A 15801-nucleotide genomic window follows, 5' to 3' on the forward strand; every position below is an offset into this window, starting at 1 on the left:
GGGGAAATCAGCACTCCCAAAGCAGCTGTATTTAACACTTAACCTTATAAAGGATCCCACCTATACACCAAAGAATCACTAACAAAAATATGAAAAGACACTTTTACTACTTACTGCATTACTATCTGTAAAGGCAAAAATTGAAGCAACTGATTTGAATAAACTACAGAATAAATCTTCATAACCTTGAGTTAGGCAAAGATTTCTTATGTGCAACACTAAAAGCACAAGAAATAAAAGGTTGAGAAAAATGGACAGCATCAAAATTCAAATTTTTTGCACTTCAAAATATACTACACCAAGAAAGTGAAAATACAAGCCACAGACTTTGAAAACATATTTACACATTAAGTATCTGATAAGAGATTGTATCCAGAATGTATAAAAAACTCTGACAACATACCTATTTTAATACACACACACACACACACACACACACACACACACACACACACACGGTTTGCACAGGTATTTCACCGAAGAATATACACAAATAGCCAGTATGTTAAAAAGATGCTAAACATTATCAGTCATTTGAAAAATGGAAATAAAAACAATAAGATGCTACTTCATATCCACTAGGATGGCTACACTCAAACACTGAACAATTACAAGTCCTGACAAGAAAGGGAGAAACTGAAACCCTCATACATTGCTGGTGAGAATGTAAAACATTATAGCCACTCTGGGAAACAGTTTCTTAAAATGTTAATCATAAATTTACCCTATAAACTCAGCGATTCCACTCCTGGCCATCTACCCCAAAGAACTGAAAATCTATGTCCACATAAAACTTGAACACAAAATGTTCATGGCAGCATTATTATAATCTACGTCCACACAAGAACACAAATGTTCGTGGCAGCATTATTCGCAATGGCCAAAAAGTGACAACTAAAATGCCTATCAACTAATGAATAAAACACGGTATATCCATACAATGGAATATTAAATAATAAAAAGCAATTAAGTATTAATACATGCTACGAATGGATCAACCTTGAAAACGTATCTAAGTGAAAGAAGCCAGTCACACAAAAACACATATGATATGATCCCATATGTATGAAATATCCAGAAAATACAAATACACAGAGACAGAGAGTAGAGTAGTACTTGCCAGAGGTTGAGCATGAGGTTTCATTATGGGGAGATGGACATGTCCTAGACTAAGACTGTGGTTATGGTTGTACAACTCGTGAAAATTTACTAAAAGTCATTGAACTGCATAATTAAAACAGCTGAATTTTATGCTATGTAAAAACTATACTTCAACAAGCTTTTAAAAGTAAACGTAAAGCCACAGACTGGAAAAGATATTTTCAATACATTTTTTTAAATGACCAAAATATATTGTTAAAACTTCTACAAATTGAAAAGAAAGATAAACTAGGTGATGGAAAAATAAAATATACCTTAAAAATCTAAAATGGCAATTTAGATAAAGAAACCCCACTCATCAATAAACTTATGCTTAAAAATAAACATGATGTGAAAATTAACCTGCCCAGGTAACTTTATGAACTGCTTAAACTAAGAAAATGGATGACTCACAGTTCTTCATTTAGGTAGATCTTTTAAAAAATGGTTAGGTTCAGCTGTCCTCAGAGCTCCAATTACAGACAGACTGTACTAAGAAAGATTTCTATTGTAATTTTCCCATCGTTCCTTGCCTTTTCAATCTTATATACCTATCTTATGCATCCAATAAAAGCCTTCATTTATTCCCAGGTACCAACTTAAGACAAAAAAAAAAAAAAAAAAGAATCATTTTGTTGCCCTTTGGTTTTACTTACTTTTAAATTCTTACACTTAGGATCATCTTAGACCAATAAACTGTGTCAGAGTAATCTCTCTCTTTTAATAAAATACAAGGTGGTTCATACAAGATAATACGAAGAACACTTTCCTTTCCAATCTCCTTTACTTACAACGTTTTTAAAGTAATTAACAAAACAAAGAAAAAAGTGCACAATTCATTTTGAGCATAACCAGCAGTAATCGGCCTAAAAAATAAGTAGGAAACAGACATGCAAATGTTCACTAACCTTCCAGTAGTCAGATTGTAAACTGTAGTACCTCTGGTATGCAGATAATGCTGAAAGAGGGAAAATAAGTGTGAGTCCCAATTACGTCCCATATCAAATCAATAATACATTTTTAAGAAACATCACAACAAGCTTCCCATCATACCCACCACCACCTTCCAACAGATAGTGATATTTAAGACCAAACAATTTAGAAATCTGGGGCCTCCCCTCCTCATAGTCAGACATAATAACAAATATCAAATATATAGGAGTTCAAAGATGTAAAACTGTTCATATCTCAGACCTAATCTTGAACAGAATCTAGGCTACCTCTTAAATCAACATGGCCTTCCTCACAGACCAAATCTGATAAAAGGATTAAGATTTTCCAAGTCTACTTCAGAATGTGATGAATTATTTGTTCCCACAAGAGATCTCACTTCTTTTTTTTTTTTTTTTTTTTTTAAGATTTTATTTATTTACTTGACAGAGAGACAGCCAGCTAGAGAGGCAACACAAGCAGGGGGAGTGGGAGAGGAAGAAGCAGGCTTCCCAGCAGATGAGCCTGATGTGGGGCTCGATCCCAGAACGCCAGGATCACGCCCTGAGCCAAAGGCAGACGCTGAACGACTGCGCTACCCAGGCGCCCCGGGATCTCACTTCTAAGAAAGACTAAGAGCTCAACCATCTCAAAGAGGAAAAGGAGTATTTCTTTTGTGATGTTTCCTTTCATATAATCAACAACAACAAATATCCAGCCCACAATTAACTTACTCCAACTCAATTCCAAAATAGGGCATCCCATACCCCTAAATCCACCACGAGGCATAAAAGGCTATGGAAAAAATTACGGTTCCTGTCAATCCAAAAACCCAGGTTAAAAAAACAAAGTAGGGGCGCCTGGGTGGCACAGCGGTTAAAGCGCCTGCCTTCGGCTCAGGGCGTGATCCCGGCGTTCCGGGTTCGAGCCCCACGTCAGGCTCCTCCTCTAGGAGCCTGCTTCTTCCTCTTCCACTCCCCCTGCTTGTGTTCCCTCTCTCGCTGGCTGTCTCTGTCTCTGTCAAATAAATAAATAAAAAATCTTTAAAAAAAAAAAAAAAAAAAAAAACAAAGTAAACTAGGGGCGCCTGGGTGGCACAGCGGTTAAGCGTCTGCCTTCGGCTCAGGGCGTGATCCCGGCATTCTGGGATCGAGCCCCACATCAGGCTCCTCCGCTGTGAGCCTGCTTCTTCCTCTCCCACTCCCCCTGCTTGTGTTCCCTCTCTCGCTGGCTGTCTCTATCTCTGTCGAATAAATAAATAAAATCTTTAAAAAAAAAAAAAAGTAAACTAAAAATTATACATATACTTTAGAATTGGTAGAGAGAGTCCTTTTTAAAAAACTGTTGAGCAATAAATAAGTCATGGGGATATAATTTACAACATGGTGACCGCAGTTAATAATACTGTATTGTGTATTTGAAAGTTGCTGAGGGTGTAAATCTTAAAAGTTCTCATCACAAGAAAAAAAAAATTTTAACGATGTATGGTGATGGATGTTAACTAGACTTACTGTGCTCATTTTGCAATATATACACTGAATCATTATATATACAACACCTAGAACTAATGTTATAGATCAAGTATACCTCAATTTAAAAAAGACTTAGATTTTTCATGGGGCGCCTGGGTGGCTCGGTCATTAACCTTCTGCCTTCGGCTCAGGTCACGATCCCAGGGTGCTGGGACTGAGCCCTGTATCGGGCTCCCTGCTCGGAGGGAAGCCTGCTTCTCCCTCTCCTACTCCCCCTGCTTGTGTTCCCTCTCTCGCCGTCTCTCTCTCTGTCAAATATATAAATAAAATCTTTAAAAAAAAAAAAAAAAAAGACTCAGATTTTTCACATAAAGATTAAGCAAGTATAAAATTTTTATGGGAGGAAATTAATATTTTCTAGAACTGCATGTGTAATGCTTTCATATTGTTTATCAGTAAACAGCTAAAATATATGTGAATATAATGCAGAGAACTTTCTAAACATGTTCAAATTAGAGAAGTATTACCCAAAAATATCATCAAGTTAACTTTTTTAAGTAGTGTTCATCTTTTTTGGCATAAAGATGATGCCAACCAACCTATCCTTGGAAGGGCATTCAGAAATACGTCGTTTTAGAGAAAAGTTGATTGCAAACCATCCCACATTTTCTAGTTCTTCACACATGATTGTTGCTGGCTCATAAAGGTCACTGATTAACAGTCTTCTAAAAAGAAAAGCAATCCAACTTACCATTCTAACTGGAAGAGAACAAACAATCATCACTGATTTATAAATGGCAGTCATGGGAAAGGTACTTTCCCTCTACTGCTGGATGCGAACAAGGAAACCTATATATCACTAAATGCCCCCACAAAGGGAACTATTCTTAGTATGAAGCCCATAGAAGATAGCAGAGGAAACAAATGGAACATAGCTGGATACTTGTAGATCTAAACTAGGCCCCGTACACAACTCACCCGTGAACTTCCAGTTGTGGGAGGCAATCAATTTGCTTATTATTTAAGCTAGAATCAGTTCTTTGCTTTTGTACCAAAATCATCCTAACCAATAAAAGTCAGGGTCCCTAACAATTTTGTGCACTCACCATATTAAATCTGGACTGCCCTTTCAATGGTGTTCTAGGATTCCAACAACTCTGGAAGGCACGTTTCCAATAACCTGACTAATAACTTCATAAAATTCCCATTTTAAAATTGGGAGGAGCCCTTAAAAAGATAGTATGGTGTCTTCCAAAGTAAATGAAACATGAGGTACAAGAAGCCTATGTGACTATCAGCTGGGAGAAACTGGCATCCGTACTACTATACGGTGAACCAAGAAATAAATATGAACCCTCAAATTCAAAGTCAAGAAAGTAAATGCTCCAAAGTGCAAGCACAGATTTCCAAATGAGACACTCCTTCCATGAGCATGTGTTACTTTTCCAATTATACTCTGCCCCATTAGGCCTAGCATCCTATTTTAAGAAAAGAACTTAACATATTTTCTGATTCCTAATCCCAATATATCATTCAAACTCTAAAGACGATACAAGGACCCATCACCAGTCTCTAGTGAAACCCTTCTAATCAAAGCAAAGTCATCATTTCAAATCTCTAAGTAAGTTACTTATCCATGAAAAAGAATTCCTAGTCCACTGTAACTAGACTTTTCTAAAGTCCTTAACAGAGAATAAGGGAAATCATTTGTTCGGACATCCATATAATGCTTAAAACCTTTTTCACAATGACTGTAGCATATTATCTTACTAGGCTCTTCCTTCCCTAAATCATCTAATCTTCACTTTGTGATCCTTGAGCTCTCTATTGGTTCAAGAAGTCCTTCTTCATCTCACTAGGAAATCTTTTTAACATTACTTCAGGCAAGATTGTCATTTTCTCTTGCCACTTAACAAAAAATGGTGTGCCCAAACATATGACTATCCACTCTCTATCAATTTCCAAAGCTCAGATCTTTTTAAACCTGGGAACCAGCTTTATTTATGAACAGACTTCGAATTATTTTTTCATAATTTTGAGTTTTATTTTGTTTTTAAATAAGCCCATTTAGGCTTTTAGATTAAAAAAAGAAAAATATAATTTAAAAGATTATTTAAAAACTGGCAAAGTACTAACAAAGAAGCTGGGTCTAAAAAAAATAAATGCAAAAGATAACAATGAGAAGCAAGTTAAATTTAACTTTATAACAACTCAAGCGTTCTGTATTCTTTCTCACACAATCTCCTTTGTTTTGCCCTTTACCTCATGAAGACAGGAGAGAAGAGGAGGAAACAACAAGGAAATTATCAAGGATAAAAGAATCACCTATACAGATGGGGGAGGGTACTATACATAGTCATCTGTCCTTTAACTTCAAAATCGTGCTATACACCTTTTCATATATGAAAATGATAAAATTAAAAAATAATGGTAATACTCAGTTATGATAAGGAAAATAGCCAGAAGTGGCAGAAATGTAAGGAAATAAGCAGTTTTATCATTCTACTAGTCCTATAAGTATAAATTAGTAAAACTTTTTTTTAGCACTGTCAGAAGGTTTTAATACAGTTAACCCTTGCACAACACAGTGGGAAAATTCACACATAACTTTCAACCACCCAAAAACTTACCTAATAGTCTACTGCTGACCTAAAGCCGTACCCACAACAAAAAAAGTCGATTAACATATATTTTGTATGTTACATGTATTATATACTGTATTCTTATAATACAGTAAGCCACAGAAAATAAAATGTTAAGAAAATTCTAAGAGAAAATACATTTACAGTACTGTAGTACATTTACTGAAAAAATTCCACATGTAAGTGGACCCTTGCAGTTCAAACCCATGTTGTTCAAGGATTAACTACACACACACACACACACACACACACACACACTTTTGCTCAGTAAGCCTACCACATCAAGGTATTCCTTCTAAAAACATAAACATGGATGTGTGCAAAGATTTAGCTACAAGGATGGACAATATAGTCATTATATTAGTACCAAAAAAGGAAAGAAACAGTCTACACATCCAATAGAGAATTCATCTACCTATAAAATAGATACTATATAGGAAATTGAAATGTTACAAGTGTGCTTCTCAGAGAAATTAACACGATATACCAGGATAAAGAAAGATGCAGAGTTTAATTCAATTTTCAAATGTCAAAAAATTTATTGTAACAGAAAAGTCTCTAAAGATTTGCATCAGAAATGTTTAAAAACAAGTGCCTCTCGATGATAAAATACCAATGGTTCATTAATGAATTCACATAATATTTCTTAAGTATTAAGTGGCTAGCACCAAGCTAGATAAAGTGAAATAGAGATGTGAACAAACACATGGCTCCTGCTCTCAGGCTGTTGACCTTTTATGGTTATTTATCTTCTAATATTTTTCTTTAAACAGTGAACATAGTATTTGTATAAATGTTAAAATAAGTGTATTTATGTTAAAATTAGGAAATGGTCAACATTACCAATGAGAGCCCCCAGGAAGGCAACAAGATCTAGTAAAAGTAGCAGTTTTAGGTAAACCTATATTCTCACCACTTCCTAAAAGACTGTGACATTAAGCCATTTTTTTTTCTTTTTTTTTTTTTCATCATAGTAAGTGTACTCTTTAATTCCTATCACCTATTTCACCTATCCCCCAGCCACCTGCCCTCTGGTACCCATCAGTTTGTTCTCTATAATTAAGAGTCTGTTTCTTGGTTAGCCTCTCTCTTTTTTGTTCCCTTTACTCGTCCATTTTGTTTCTTAAATTCCACATATGAGTGGAATCATATGGTATTTGTCTTTCACTTATTTTGCTCAGCAATATACTTAGTTCCACCCATGTTGTTGCAAATGGCAGGATTTTGTTCTTTTTTATGGCTGAATAATATTCCACTGTCTCTCTCTCTCTCTCTCTCTCTCTATATATATATATATATATCTTCTTTAGCCATTCATCTGATGGACACTTGGGCTGCTTCCATAGTGTGGCTATTATAAATACAGCTGGCTACTGTACATAAGGCTGCAATAAACATGGGGATGCACGTATCCCTCTGAACTAATGTTTTTGTATTTTGGGAGTAAATGCCCAGTAGTGCAATTCCTGGATCATAGGACAGTTCTATTTTTAAATTTTTAAGGAACCTCCATACCGTTTTCTAGATTTGCTGCACCAGTTCACATTCCCACCAACAATGCACAAGGGTTCCTTTTTCTCCACCATCCTTGCCAACACATTATTTCTTGTGTTGTTGATTTTGGCCATTCTGACAGGTGTGAGGTGATTATCTCACTGTAGTTCTGATTTGCATTTCTCTGATGATTGAGTGGACATCAAGCCATTTAATTCACGTTAATTCCTTATAGGTCACAAGCAGCCTAAAGAGTTTTTCAGTAAAAGAGTAAGGTGTAACTGAAGAATGAGGAGAGAAGTTCAAAGCCTTATTATAATTTGTCTGGAATTAAATAAGGAGAGATTTATTTCCCAAGAAATACAGTAAGGGAGTAAAGAGAGTTAAAACAGATTTAGTAGGTAACAGAAACTTCAGCATGCTTAGAAGTATTATGTCTTTGAGTTAAGATCGTCAAAACGAGAGAAAGAGGGTGTGCCTGATGACAAGTCCATATGCAACACAGGCTGAAAAGAAACGACAACGTAGTTTAAAGGTGATAGCCTTGCCAGAAAAAAGGGAGCTTTCTGCAGAGTTAGATGCAATGGAAATGCAAGGAAGGAAAAGATTTAAAATTCAGTCTATATTCCTAATATTAGACTATGTACTGACTGCAGGCAAAACTCAGCATTTCTGTTTTCACCCTTAGCCCAATGTGTAACTCTACAGTGGGTAAGTCTAAGGAAAGAAGGAAAAGTATGTCCTTCTTTGACATTCTTCAAATTTGTCAGTTGCACTGACTGCCATCTTTAGGTCAGAACAAGCTGTGGTTGCCTAAAGTTATTAGGTCAATAGATTTGATTTGTTTTGTTTTGTTATCTGAGGTTGGACTGAACGGTTATATTTATACCCTGGGATAAATGATATCTCAGAGAGCTTATATTAACTTTCATTTTATATAAATGACTGATGTACTCAGCTCACTAGCACCTTTCTGCCTTCTTAAATCGTGACTGCCTGAAACACATCTTTTCCCTTTTATGTAGCATTAATACATATTAAATACATGCTAACATTTGAGAACCCCTGTGAACAGCATCCACAACAGACCTTTGTTCCCATCTCCCCTTCTCTCCACATGATTGCAAAGATTTAATATTACAGATTCAAGCAGACAGAAAGTTGGAAAAGCAAAGAAACAAATAATCCTTTTACTGCTGCATCAGCACCTTCACTGAGGCCTTGAAGTCAAATTAATGCACATACTGAATCTCAACTTTACTACTTGTCGTTATTAAATTAATAATGGGTTATCTGGGTGGCTCAGTCGGTTACACATCCGACTCTTGATTTCGGCTCAGGTCATGATCTCAGGGTGGTGGGATCGAGCTCCATGTCAGGCTCTGTACTCGGGTGCAGCGTGGAAAGTCTGCTGGAGATTATCTCCCTTTCCCTGTGCTCCTCCCCCCTGCTCACACTCATGAGCACACGCACTCTCTTTCTCTCTCTAAAATAAATAAATAAAATCTTTAAAAAAATTAATACACTCCTCAAGGTCTTTAGTATCTCACATTTGGCTTACTGTAAGAGACCCAAAGTATATGTCTTGTGTTCTTTCAATGTGTTCTGCTACAGCTCTCTGGTTCCTGAAGCTACTGTAACCTGTGCTTATAGCCTAGACACAGGCTTTTGACAACCTGGGTTATGGTCACTATTTTGCTTTCTTGGATACTTCTCAAGTGCATTTTTTAATTCTAGACCATGAGTGAACTGAACAAAACTAGTGACTCCCAAACTGCAATGGAAGGAGTGGAGGCACTGGTACTTCTTTTAAACATATGTATCACAGTTTGAAAAACGTGGAATACATTTAAATGAAGTTATACAAAGAAATAGAGTGCAATGACTGAATGCAATGACAACGTATGAACAATCACCTGGACTGTAACAGGTTTTCAGACAGATATGTACTATTCATTCTATGGCTATTATATGCCTGTATAGGTCAGTATTTTGGATTTTTATTTCATTTTACTTTACTATCTGAACACAAATTTGTATTGTATAGCAAAAATATATACAATGCAAACTAATTCCAATGACTCTATCTGAAAGGAGTTTTGAACAAAGAGTACACTCTTAAAAGAATCACAACCTTCAGGGGCGTTGGGGTGACTCAGTCGGTTAAGCACCTGACTTGTGATTTCGGCTCAGGTCATGATCTCATGGACTGTGGGATGGAGCGCAGGGTCACATAGGGCTCCACACTCAGCAGGAAGTCTGCTTGGGATTCCTTCTGTCCCTCTCCCTTTGCCCCTCCCCCAACTTGTGCACACATGCACATGCTCTCTAATAAATAAATAAATCGTTAAAATAAAAAAAAAGAATCACAACCTTCAGTTCCAACAGCTACAACAATAAAAAGAAGAACCACGCAAGCATCAAAAAAATGGTAATTTTTGAAGAAGCCAAATTCAAGATCTATTATTGGGAAATATGCACTCTATGTTCTTATACTTCATATATCCTCGGATGGACTATTGTCATTCTACCCAAGAATGACGAAGAGAAGACCGAGAGCTCACTAACTCTGACTTAAAACTTCTTCACATTAGCAACTCTTGGCATGAAACCTGCCCCTAGCCATCTGTAACTGCTGAGTGACTAAAACAACCAAAATTTATCTTGTCCAAAAGTGACAGACAAAGCAAAAAAATGACAAATTACTTGAAGGAAGGAGGAAAGGGAGGAAAAAAAATCGATCACTGGCAGGAATTTCAGAGAAAACTTCTAGCTCACCACGAACCATAAAGAAACTATTTTTTTAATTTTCGAGGTTTTCACACTAACATCAGGAATGAGTAATTACTATATTTCCTTCAACTAACTGTTTTACTTTAGGAATTCTTACTATTTCCCAAGTCTCTTACCTCATAATTTCTTTTTATAATTTTGATGTATACTCTGAGGTAATTTGCTACTTAATTTTCTAAGTAATTAACTTAGTGATTATCCTTACCCATAATTTGCCACACATATTTACAGATACTTACATGTGATTTCTATTACACTGCTCCTAAGGTCCATCACATATATTTGCAAGAATATATATGCTTGTCCTTCAGTCCAGGGTTCTCTGTCTCCCCGGTTGTTTTCCAACTCAAAGAAGAGAAATCACTGCCCCACCTCATGGCTTAAGGCAGTCTAACAGCTCCATCAGCTGTTTGGTTCGGCTAATGAGTTAGCTTTGGGGTTAAGAGTGGCAAGGAGGTATGGCAGACACTGTGAAAAACCATTCAAATCTAGCTTCTAGGAAGGACTATTGGGAGTCCTGCCTGCAGACAGCCTCTAATGGTGAGCTGCCTTAGATGCAGAGCCACCTTGCCCAGGTCGCATTCCCTCCCAGGCTGGCCAGTATCTAGTATTAAAAAGGATGGAGGATAAAGACCTGGTCGTCTTGGCCCAACTTGGGATAGCTCTGAAGGGCCGTTCTAGCTCCAAGGTTCCCCATGGAGTTGGCCAAGGCTGTCACAGCTTAACTTCTCACCTCTGTCCCATCCTCCCTCTTTTCTTTTCTTTTTTTTTTTTTTTTTAAGATTTTATTTATTTATTTGACAGAGAGAGACAGCCAGCGAGAGAGGGAACACAGGCAGGGGGAGTGGGAGAGGAAGAAGCAGCCTCCTAGCAGAGGAGCCTGATGTGGGGCTCGATCCCAGAACGCCAGGATCACGCCCTGAGCCGAAGGCAGATGCTTAACAACTGCGCCACCCAGGCGCCCCCATCCTCCCTCTTTTCCATCCAATCATTTGTCCCGTACCTTCCACAGGTGCTGATCCTAAAGGCACTCCTTACTAAATATCCTGTATGCTGAACTCCCTCCAGAGGAATCCAATCTCCAATAGGCCAGGCACACTGAGGCTTCATTTTCCTACAATTCTCTAACCAATTACTTTTCTTTAATTTAAGATGTTATTTATTTAACAGAGAGAGAGAGCACAAGCAGAGGGAGAGGGAGAAGCATACTCCCCACCAAGCAGGATGCCCGACACGGGGCTCAATCCCAGGACCTTGGGATTATGACCTGAGCTGAAGACAGATGCTTAACCAACTGAGCCATCCAGGTGCCCCTAACCAATTACTTTTTAACGATAAATTCCTAGAAGCCAAATGACCAAATCAAGTGACAGAAATTGATTTTGTACTGCAAAAGTAGAAGCAGTTTTTCACAAGGAACCCCAAGCTCGGAAAATTTCACACAAAGAAGAGTACTCAGTACTATAATTAAAGAACTGTTTTCAGGATAACAGGGCCAGTAAGTCCCCTACCTACATATATCTGACCAATTTACTCAAATGTTCATTGTCTGGCTTATGTTTACTTCCTAAAAAAATTATGGTTTATAACCTGTTCTCCAAAATTAAATGTCTATTTGGCTGTAGCTAGAGGTTCTCACTTTGCACTGGGTTCCAAAGAGAGAAGGGAGAAGCAGCCTGAGGTAACAAATGTCTCCATAAACTGGTGGTAGTGGTGATGGAGTGTGGAAGGGCCTACTAGAGATGGGCTCTAGTTCTGGACTTACAGGAAGATAGTGAAGAGTGGACAGAAGGAATTCAATAATTAGTATGTACAAAGGAATTTTTTTTGTAACTTGGAAATGTGGTCGATAAAGACTCAAGGAGGATTAAAGGAAAAAAATCAAGGAAACAGAAGCCGTCAGCTTGAAATACTAAAATACATATACATACCTCTGTATCCATTCTCACCTTCCTTTTCTTCCTATCACAAATAATTGACCTACTGCCTAGCTATCAAGAGCCAGTTCGTCTAACATGACAGTAAATGGGTCTCAGAGCACCTCTTTTCAAGGACTTAAATCCTTAAAAAGTTTCGGTCTCTGCTCCCATCTTACTAAATCACTCCTGCCAGGTAGTTTGCCACATGCCCTACCTTACCCACCCACCCCCCCCCCAAAAAAAAACCCTAATAAAACAAATATCCCTAGACTCATAGCCTCACAGCCAAACATTTTATAAATGGAAAATATAGTTAAGTTCATAGGTTAATAAAGTTTTAAAGGCTACTATGTATATACAGTAGCTACTATATATACATATGTATGTATATATAATGTATACACACACATACACACACTATAGCATGCTCTCCAGATGCAGCATTAAAAAATTATACTGTAGAGAATTTCTGTGTATTTTTTTGTAAAATAGTTTCCTTTAAATGAGTTAGTCTTAATTAAATTATTGAATAGAGTGTTAAATAATTATTAATACCTATTATCCTGAAGGCATTTTGCTAAGTACTAAGCAGTTTCACATAACAATCCCCAAACCCCTTTATCTCTTGCTTTTCAGATTAGAAAACCGTAACTCAGGGGCATATACGCTATATGTTAACAATACAGCTGTAAACAACAGAGATGAGCTGAGAAATAAGCCTAACTTCAAACCCCATATATTATACTTGTCTCAAGCAAAAACTGAATTTTCACTAGGAAAGTGCTCACTTGACCTAATACAAAAGTGTCATTGTAAAACATCAACATTAAACAGCAACAACCCTTCACTCCAGCCCTGAAACCTGCCAGTTGTTCTGCCCACTAAACACAGTTATGGAAAACAAGCATACTATGTTTATCTGTTCCACATTCAGATGTTTACTATCGTCAGAAGGTTAAAACATTCTTGTTTATAAGGATACAATTTTTCTTTGCTACGAGTTTTGCCTTTGGTATTGGGAGAGTGGGTGGTATTTGGGGTGCTTTATCTTCCTAAGTGAACAGTGGCCCGCATCAGCAGCTTAGTACTATAAAAGGGACACATCTTGAGCGACTGCCTTGAGTTATTTAACTCATTTCTTACAGGAAAAAAATTTCAAATGAATAAAAAATTTATTTTCTCCAATGCTCAAGCTCATTATATGATCATCTCTCTGTACTGCTTACCTTTACAATAACATGACTACAGATAAAATTTTCATTCCAATAATTTCTAGCTAAAACGGAAGTTTTATAGCCAGGATAAAGAAAAGAAATACTAAGTCTCTGTTACTTCTTCAAAGTGTCAATCCATGGCTCACTTTATTTGTGCTTTTAAGACCTTATTTATTAGAGAGGGAGAGGAAGCAAGCATGACCAAAGGGATGAGACAGACGGAGAAGCAGACTCCCCGCTGAGCAGGGAGCCCAATGCGGGGCTCAATCCCAGGACCCTGGGATCATGACCTGAACCAAAGGCAGATGCTTAACCACCTGAGCCACCCAGGTGCCCCAGTGGCTCACTTACTACTATGGTAGAGCCTTTAAAGGGCAGGGATTTTTCACAAGGTAGAACAAAACAGTGCACAAGTAGGTGGTGATACAGTTAAATTGGTCAACTTACTGATGATTTACATAGAGTTACATGAATTTTGCACATTTCTATATACCCCATTTTTCTTCCTCATTGTTTAGGATGTTCACAAGCTTACAATTTCTTAGAAATAAAAATGGTAGTATCCTCAGTAGAGTACGAACAATTACAATTATTTTAAAGAAACATAAATCAAATAGTAATTAATAAGGGAAAAAATTACCTTTTGGATAATCTTCCAATAAGAGGTTGAAGTGACCTAATTGACAAAAGAAATCAGACTCCACTTTTCCTTCAGCTTTTAAGATTAGAGATTCGTAGCAGCGAACAGCCTAGAAATAAAAAATACAAACATTTAAGAGAAAGGTAAAACCCTAAAATGTATTTCCTTCCTGAAGTAATACATATATCCTCTATTCAATCACCCAAGAAATCAATATATTTCACTTCTACCTCACAGACATAGTCAATGCAGTATTCTTTAGATACCTAAGTATTTATTAGAAGAGACACTAGTTATGGTGTAAGTGCTTTTCCTATCTATAAAATAGAAATACTTGCCAAATAAGAAGCACTTTGATAACTTTATTCATAAGCTGCACATCTGAATTATTACAGTGGTCCTTGTTGATATAAACAGATAATACCCATCTTTCCCACAGACTGAAAGAACTTTATTCAATTATGTGAGAATTCAGAGTCTCAAGTAATAATAATAGCTACCATTTATATTGAACAACTTTTTGTCATAACCTCTATCAGTTTAAACTACCATACACTCTGCCTTTCAAATGTCTTCTCATGATATGCTTTAAACCCACTCTAACTCTAGTCTTCATCTTACCCTCACTCAAATACATGTGTATGTACTCACTCTATTTCTTCCCTGAATAAAAAAATAACATACTATTTTAAGGACATCACTCTTTTTTTTGTAATCCTGGAGACTGCAAGAGAAAATGAACAATGGAAAGAACAGACTTCTGGAGTCTTGACAAATTCCAGTTCTCATTAGCTACAGGAGATCCTGGGGAACTTACCATCTCTGCCTCTCAGTTTTAATAACATTCAGAGGGCTGACAAAAGGATTCAACTCAGAAAACTTCTATAAGGGTTTATCACAGTGCTTAGCATTCCACAGGTACTTAATAATTGCTTTTTCACTTTCTCCTTAGATAAGTAAAAAGCGCTCTTTCAAGATTATTTCAAACTTCCCATTAGTTTTGTCAAAATTTCCCTGCTAACAATTTACAATATTCTTATGTGTTATAATGTGTCCTGGAGTCACTGAAGAAAGAAATGTGTATGATTTCTCAAATCTGTGGGTACACTCCCAGATTTGGTATCCACAAAGAAAGGAAGCAGACTAGCTTCTGTTACCAAATAGTTCTTTTCACCACCAACTTCAAGAGCATTTGATGGGATAAGAAAACGTGATGCAAAGTACCCACTTAAAATGATTGGTTTTTACCCTCCTGTAAAATAAAGGGCCTTTGGTGGACAGTTTCAAAATGTATATCCTAAAATTTACCTATGCAAAGCACATACATAAATACTCATCAAGTCTGGAGAAGCCATTCTGAACAAGGCCAATTCTGGGATGATTCTACTATTCTTAAAGCCTAACATTTTACAAAACGGCTGTCTTCATTTCTTACTCCACTCTTAGCGATCTACATGTGCATATGTCCCAAATCACAATCATGAAAAACTAATCATTCTCCTTCCCTATAATTTAAAAGAGTCTGAATACTACACTGAAGTGTCAGAAATTACTGTA

General features: G+C 36.9%; 1 protein-coding gene across 7 annotated transcripts in view; it reads right to left on the minus strand.

Annotated features, from left to right (window-relative positions):
- Window positions 1–15801, minus strand: part of KDM6A (lysine demethylase 6A) — a 201829-nt gene that overhangs the window by 123444 nt on the left and 62584 nt on the right. For all 7 annotated transcript variants that reach the window (XM_045812868.2, XM_087860317.1, XM_087860316.1 and 4 more), the window contains exons 3-4: window positions 14245–14353; window positions 2049–2098 (exon numbers count right to left, since the gene is read on the minus strand). In XM_045812868.2, the coding sequence (XP_045668824.2) occupies window positions 2049–2098; window positions 14245–14353 (159 nt within the window). The remainder of the gene's footprint in view (window positions 1–2048; window positions 2099–14244; window positions 14354–15801) is intronic.

The sequence above is a fragment of the Ursus americanus genome, chromosome X (assembly GCF_024610735.1).
Source record: "Ursus americanus isolate L20-20 chromosome X, mUrsAme1.1.p, whole genome shotgun sequence".
Classification (NCBI taxonomy): domain Eukaryota; kingdom Metazoa; phylum Chordata; class Mammalia; order Carnivora; family Ursidae; genus Ursus; species Ursus americanus.